Here is an 8,158-nt window from a genome sequence, read left to right on the forward strand (position 1 = left end):
GAAAACCATCATTCTCAGCAAACTAACACAAGAACAGAAAACCAAACATCGCATCTTCTCACTTGTAAGTGGGAGCTGAACAATGAGGATACATGGACACAGGGAAGGAAACATTACACATTGGGGCTTGTCAGGGGGTGGGGGCTAGCGGAGGGATAACATTAGAAGAAATACCTAATGTAGATGATGGGTTGATGGGTGCAGCGAACCACCATGGCACACATATACCTATGTAACAAAACTGCACGTTCTACACATAAATCCCAGAACTTAAAGTATCATTTAAAAAGCCAGTTTAATAGCCAGTAAATTAACAATGATAAGTTTCAGTTTTTCATTCTTTTAAGACCATTAAGATACAATGAAGAAAACTTTATTCAGCCAGTGCTTTCACTAAGGAGTTTGAACTACCCAATGCAGAAAACCATACGCAAAGTCAACAATTTTTAAACCAAAGCCACCAGCTATTATTGTTTTCTGAAGTTGCTCTGTGAGATGTTAGTAGGTGATATGTTAACACAAAAAGTTGGGGGGAGTTCACACTAAATAAGATTGGGAAATGCTGAAATAGAGTTTAATATGTTTCTTTACTGTAAGACTTTTGAGACATAACAATAATAATGGACACTGACACTCTTTAAGGTGGGGTGTGGCATGTTTTTTCCAAACTTATTTGACCAAATTTTGTCAGAATATCTAAAAGGCTTGGATCTCACTGACAAATGTAGAGAAATACTGCTCTTGTCCTCCTAAGTTTGGTAACTCAGCTCCTTGAAAGTTCAGACTAACTCTATTTTCAGTCAGTTTGCAGTGAAACTAGTTTTCATTTGCAAATAGCCAGAGCAGTTTTGCCCAAAGCATAGAACAGCTGAGTGACATTCTAAACATATTGAGATTTCAACATATTTTGAGACTACTCTTACAACAAATGTCATTACTTAACAAACAAGGCAATGAGACCTATTAAAAAGTACTTGTGGCTTTGAACTTGGAGAATTTCCCTTGATGACTTAGAAAGGCAGATGAATTACTGCCAGTGAGGCAGGGCTTTGGTCTATAGATCTCTAGTCGGTGGTTTGAAAAGATGTAAATGATCAGATATGGGCATTTGTAGTTGGGAATGCTTATCTGCAATTAGGTACTTTCTAAATGAAATACTTATATTTCCCAGCCCAAATCGTACTGTGGATCTAAACAATCTAAGCTCCTGGCTTCTGATCCCAGCACTGAGGAAGACGAGGAAGAGTAAAAGAATTGCCCAGCGTTAGCCATTAAAAGAAAAGTTTAAGGAAAGAATTGAAGAGGGGCAGGGCTACCCTACAGACAGGCAGTTAGGATATACTGACCTATGCTTTATCTCATTCACTGCTTTATACAGTGATTCCACCAACCAATTTGTCTATAATAAGGTCTATGGTAAAAATCCAGTTAGTCACAAAGGTGCTATTAAATGAGATGAGGTAAAATGGGTCAAATTGTTGCATACATTTCTCCTTAATGGTATAGATATCAAATGTGTAGACAATCAAATGTTACTTTAGTTCAGATGTGAGGTGACATAATGTTTGCTTTCTATCACCAAGAAATTCTAGTTTTGCTCTTTAATGACATCAAAATGGCATTGAGCATAGTAATAAAAAATAGAAAACCATGAAAACAAAATTTGTATTGGGAAAGGAAATGTCATGTACAATAAACGTAAGTCTGATGAAATGTATTACATTAAGAAATTTTGTTTAAGAAACAAATACAGGTTTAGTAAAGGAAGAACGTGGAAGCTTAACACAATTTCCACACTGTTTTAAGTAGCAGGATCTCAATTTGCATAAATTATATGGATAATTGAAGGAAAACTGTATTGGTTGGTGACTATTTCCATTTCCCATCATCAATTCACTTTGTACCTTAGAGATCTTTTACCATGATCTCAACTCTGGCAGTCCTGATACTGTTCTAAAAAGGCCTTCTCAATCCCTAACTGGGTACTTACCAGAAGGTTATGTCACAGGTTGGGGTTTTTTTGTTGATCGTGAATTAAATAAATTCCACATGCTCTTAAATAAACTTCACAGTTTTCAAGACAGCTGCTTGAGCCAAATCTGGAAGAGCTCTTCCATTCTGGGACGTGCTTAAGTCACATGTACATATGTGTAAAGAGTTTGGAAATGGCATCAGAATGTGTGCACATCTTTGTTGATACATGTTTAAGTCTCATGTGAGCTAACAGAATCTGCAATTCTGGAGACTATTAGGTAAAAATGAATATCCGTATATGGTATAGAAAATAATCTTCTATGAATAATATTCTGTTTGCTTATTTCTATCCCCTAAACAGAAAACATTCAACAAGAACAATTTTATCTTATTAATATTAAATATTATCTTATTTAATTACAACAAAGAACAATGTATGCCAAATGGAAAAAAATACTTTAAAATGATAAAATATTTAGAAACAGAAATGACTAAATTTAGCTGAAGGAATCACCCAGTTGCCATTAAAACACATTTGGAACTTATAATCTGTTATTAGTGTAAGTTAAATTTAGCAACCGAGTCCAAGTTCACTAAGAGTTGTCAAAATACTTTCAAAATGTTACATCAAAAATTGACAGCATCCATAAGTATTACATAAACAGCAAACAAAAAATAATTTAAAAAAATGTATCCTGAGATAAAATAAAAATCACACTATGCTAGATTTATACCCCTTTTCCCCTCACATACAATTGTGAGGCTTCAGTATTTTGCATGTCCCAGGATAAAGTAATAATAATATATAGATGCAAATTTCAGCCATTAAAAATAAACTACTTAATAACTTAAATATTCCTACAATGAAACATCCAGACTCTAGTTTCATTAATGAAAAGTTTATGAAGACATAAATTGTATTTGGTTTTAACTCCTCAAATCATGACTGAAAAAACTTTCAGCAAAGAATTCTAGGCTTTTTTTTTCTCATACCAACTGACCCAGAATGTATTTTAAGAAATGTTTATTTTCTGTGCATATTTGTTTTAAAATTATAAATCCCTGAGCACTTTTTCTTCTTCCTCCTCATCACTGTCAGTGACATTGACTTGCTGGAGGCTGGAAGGCGTTGATGTCGGGGCTGTGAAGACATTCTCCAAGGCTCCAATGTCCAGTTGAGGCACAGGGTTTAAGTATTCTTCCCCACTGTGGCTATGACTCTTACAGAAAGAAGTTCCATTCATGTTCTCACAACTCCGAGAATTTTCGCTGTGTGTGCGTTCACTTGAGTAGTCTCTGAAAGAATAGTCTCTATTTAAAGCTGAAAATATATCCTCATCATGTTTTTGGTACCTGTCTTCATAATAACTAAGGCATTCTGGCACTGAACCAGGAAAATTTCCATAGCCAAAGGGAGGCCGACTGTAAGGGCATGTACTGCAGCAGAAAAACACAAACAAGGAATTAGATCTTGCCCACATACTGCCTTGCATACAGACTAACAGAGCAAGTTAATGCATCCTCTTCGGGGCTTGGAAAGTTCCTTTCTGCAACCACTTCATGTATTCCTCTGCTCTTTTCCCACTGCCCAGTCCCCATCCACAAGAAACCAGCACTGTTATCTATCATTAGCCTCAGGCGTCTTAACCTTGTGATAACCATGATAACAAAATTGCTTATTCTGGTCTTTCTCTCATGATGCCTCATACCACATAAGGTTTTGGAAATGCAAATGTGTGTTGAGCTATGCTAAGAATTGACACTTAGTGGCTGGGCGTGGAGGCTCACGCCTGTAATCTCAACACTTTGGGAGGCGGAACATGAGGTCAAGAGATTGAGACCATCCTGGCCAACATAGTGAAACCCCATCTCTACTAAAAACACAAAAAATTAGCTGGGCATGGTGGTGCATGCCTATAGTCCCAGCTACTCAGGAGGCTGAGGCAGGAGGATTGCTTGAACCCAGGAGGCAGAGGTTGCAGTGAGCTGAGATTGCGCCACTGCACTCCAGCCTGGCGACAGTGAGACTCCTCTCAAAAACAAAAACAAAAACAAACAGAATTGACACTTAGTAAACAATGCAACGGTGCAATAGTTGTTTTTCCTGGTATTTGAAAGGAAGCTCATGGTTGGGGGGCGGGAAGGGAATGTATAACTAGATTGAAATCAAGAGATCCAGAATATTGAGGCACTGAAACAGAAGACAACTTAAATTTTTTTATTGACATTCAATAATAAAGTAAATTTAAAACACTGTTACTACTAGAAAGATTTAAAACTGATAGTAAACTATGGTCTTAAAGGTCTTTTCCAAAACATTTTTTGGAGAGCAGGAATGTGAAGAATCAAAAAGACATTTTGCAGTTTTACAAATTACGGTTTTTTGGCTGGGTGCAGTGGCTCACGCCTGTAATCCCAGCACTCTGGGAGGCTGAGGCGGGCGGATCACAGGGTCAGGAGATCGAGACCATCCTGGCTAACATGGTGAAACCCCATCTCTACTAAAAATAAAAAAATTAGCCGGGCGTATTGGCGGCGCCTGTAGTCCCAGCTACTCAGGAGGCTGAGGCAGGAGAATGGCGTGAACCCGGGAGGCAGAGGTTGCAGTGAGCGGAGATTGTGCCACTGCATTCAAGCTTGGGCGACAGAGCAAGACTTCGTCTAAAAAAAAAAAAAAAAAACGGAAAATCCAAAATTTCTGCCACTTGCTGGGCACAGTAGTGCATGCCTGTAGTCCCAGCTACTCAGGAGGCTGAGGCAGAGGATCACTTGAGCTCAGGAGTTTGAAGCCAGCCTGGGTAATATAGTGAGACTTCATCTAAAAAAATAATTTTTTAAAAAGATTACACCTCAAAACTTCTGCTACTCAGACCCATTTGTCAATTTTTTTAAAGTATTATTCTCTTTCAAAGGCATAGAATAGGAATTATAGGAAGAGGTAGAGTCCAACCATCTAGTGACAGATAACATAAACATAATGACCATACTCATCAGCAAAACCCATGGCAAGTTAAGTGTTTCATTTCTTGCCTTCACACACACACACACACCCTAACTTTGTTTCCGTACTTTTAAAAACCTAAGTATGACAGACTAGACTTTATCTCAAATTCTGAAACTATGCCCTACCCCCAAATCTTCAAGTACTAGGTACCTTGCTCATGTTAATTATAACAAATGAGGTAAAGTTTCTAAAATTTTTCAGGTTTCCATGCCTACTGCCACTCTTAGTTCAGGCATTTTAAATTTAATACACATGTCCTGAATATATTGTGCTTCTTTTTTTTTTTTTTTTTTTGAGACAGAGTCTCGCTCTGTCACCCAGGCTAGAGTGCAGTGGCATGAAATTGGCTCACTGCAATCTCCGCCTCCCAGGTTCAAGCAATTCTCCTGTCCCAGTCTCCCAAGTAGCTGGGATTACAGGTGCCCACCGCCATGCCCGGCTAATTTTTGTATTTTAGTAGAGATAGGGTTTCACGATGTTGGCCAGTCTGGTCTCGAACTCCTGACCTCAGGTGATCCATCTGCCTCGGCCTCCCAAAGTGCTGGGATTATGGGCGTGAGCCACCACACACGGCCAAATACACTGTGCTTCTGGCTAGCACAACTTTGCTCATATAGCAGGTCTCTCCATCCATTGAATTCCACAGATAATTCAAGGATGAAAAGAGGCTGACTAATGGGTACAAACATAGAATTAGAAGATACAAGTTCTAATGCCCAGTAGCACTGTAGGGTGACTGTAGTTAGCAATAATGTCTTGTGTATTTCAAAGTAGCTATAAGAGAGGACTAAAAATGTTCCCAATATAAAGAAATGATAAATAATGAAGGTGACAGATAACCCAAATACCCTGACTTGATCATTACACATTTTATACATATTTATGACATGTACTCCATAAATATGTAAAATGTTATGTATCAGTAAAACAAAAATCTCTCCCTTCCACAAAGCCTTCACTTCAGCTAGAAATAATTCACCCAATAACTATCTTTTTCAGGACTCAGTGTAGGCAAGATGCTATGTAAGGTTTGGTAGATAATTTTTAAAAAAACATAAAATCTAGGTATATATTAGACATGTGCTAAAGTTTATAATGCCAACATTATAGTGACTATTTTGGTTTGGTAAAGACGAGTTAGTGTTATGTTCAGAGAACAAAAAGATCAATTAAGACAAAGGCAATCCTAGAAGGTTACATGAGTGAAAGTAAAAAACTATAAAAGTATCATGGTGTAGGGAGAAAAACATTACTTAGAAGAGTCCAAATAATAATACTATCCAATAGGTAAGCATTTACTATTTTTTAGGCATTGGCCAAGGAGTGTATATGTTATTTCAATATAACACTGAACGACACTCAGAATGACCCTAAGGGATAGATACTATAAATATCTCCACTGTACAGATGAGGAAATGGAGCTTTAAAAAGGTTAAGTAACTTGCTCAAAATGATAGAATTAGTTAAGTGGTAGACAGAATCAGCCAATTTGACTGCAGAACTTGTTCTCCTAACTACCATGCCATCCTACACAGGCTCTAGTTCTAGCTATGCCACATAAGAACCTGGTAAACTTAAGTAAATCTTACTTTATCTGATCCTTGTATCCTTCTTATATAAAATAGGGATAGCAATGCCTGTTCTGTCAACCTAAAAGGTCTGTCATAAGGAACAGGAGAATATAAGTAATGGAAACTAGAAACACTATTTCAATGTATGATTGGTAAGTCTTAAAAGAAGTTATTGCTATCTTTAGCTTGAGGATTTGTATTTGGTTCTTTTTTTTATTTCTATCTCCGTATTGATGTGATATATTTGGTAAGACATTGTTCTCCCGGTTTCCTTTAGTTCTTTGTCCGTGGTTTTCTTTAGTTCCTTGAGCATATTTAAAACAGCTGATTTCAACTGTCTAGTAAATCCAATGTCTCACCTTCCTTGGGGAATAGTTACTACTACTATCTTTTACTTGTGAATGCCCTACTTTCTTGTTTCTTTGTATATCTTGTAACTTTTTGTTGAAAACTGGATGTTTTGAATATTATAATGTGATGCCACTAGAAATCAAATTATTTCCCTTATCCAAGGTTTGTTGTTGTTTGTTTGGGGTTGTAGTTGTTTATTTGGTTTTCTAGAGTATTTTTGTAAAGACTGTATTCTTTGTTATGTATGGTCATTGAAATCTCTGTTCAATTAGCTTAGCGATCACAAATTTGATAGAGATTTCCTTAAAAACCTAGAAACAAAAACAAAACAAAAAATATTATCCTGGTCTTTGCAGATTGGCTTTGAGTTGGGGCACTCCTTACATACTTAGCCAGGCTGTTTTCAGTTCTGCCTTAGTCTTTACTTGCTGCTTACACAGAGCCTACAGATCAGTCAGAGTTAAAAGCTCGGGGTCTTTTCGTGTGTTTTCTGAACATGGGTCTAGTTCCGGATATGTGTGTGGCCTTCTGGATTTCATATATATATATATAATATTATCATTACTTATATATATATATTATATATATAATTTAAGAGATGGGATTTTGCTCTGTCACCCACGCCGGAATGCAGTGGCATGATCATAGCTCACTGCAGTCTCAAATTCCTGGGCTCAAGCAATCTTCCTGCCTCAGCCTGCCAAGCAGCTGAGACTACAGGTACACCACCACACCCAGTAACTTCCAGAGACTTGAATGGTTGGTTTTTAAAAATAGTTTTCACCAGTTACACTTGTTTGCTAGAGACTAGGTCCATGGAGCTCCCTGTGCTGCCATCTCAAAAATGAACTGTATTCTCACTTACCTTTTTAATCATTTGATTCTATTTCTATTCTTAAGCTTTGCTCTTGGATACAGTTAAATAACTTAGAAACAAGTTGGTCCTTTCAGGCCTTGCTCTTAAGAGTTTTGAGCTGAGCATGGTGGCTCATGCCTGTAATCCCAGCACCTTCGAAGGCTGAGGTGGGTGGATCACCTGAGGTCAGGAGTTTGAGACCAGCCTGGTCAACATGGTGAAACCCCGTCTCTACTAAAAATACAAAAATTATCTGGGCATGGTGGTGCGGCCTGTAGTCCCAGGTATTTCGGAGGCTGAGGCAAGAGAATTGCTTGCTTGAACCTGGGAGGCTGAGGTTGCAGTGAGCCAAGATTGTGCCACCGCACTCCAGCCTGGGCGACTGAGTGAGAATCCGTCTCA

The 8,158-nt window shown here is 37.9% G+C and overlaps 1 protein-coding gene across 2 annotated transcripts in view; it reads right to left on the bottom strand.

Moving 5' to 3' along the window:
* Positions 1–2,383: 2,383 nt before the first annotated feature.
* SOX30 (SRY (sex determining region Y)-box 30) overlaps positions 2,384–8,158 on the bottom strand; it is a 26,150-nt gene continuing 20,375 nt past the window's right edge. Inside the window, exon 4 of one of the 2 annotated variants that reach the window (XM_011947682.1) lies at positions 2,384–3,411. In XM_011947682.1, the coding sequence (XP_011803072.1) occupies positions 3,290–3,411 (122 nt within the window). In that variant the 3' untranslated portion in view covers positions 2,384–3,289. The remainder of the gene's footprint in view (positions 3,412–8,158) is intronic. The other variant, XM_011947680.1, reaches the window with a different exon arrangement.

The sequence above is a fragment of the Colobus angolensis genome, unplaced genomic scaffold (genome assembly GCF_000951035.1).
Source record: "Colobus angolensis palliatus isolate OR3802 unplaced genomic scaffold, Cang.pa_1.0 Scaffold27, whole genome shotgun sequence".
Taxonomy (NCBI): Eukaryota; Metazoa; Chordata; class Mammalia; order Primates; family Cercopithecidae; genus Colobus; species Colobus angolensis.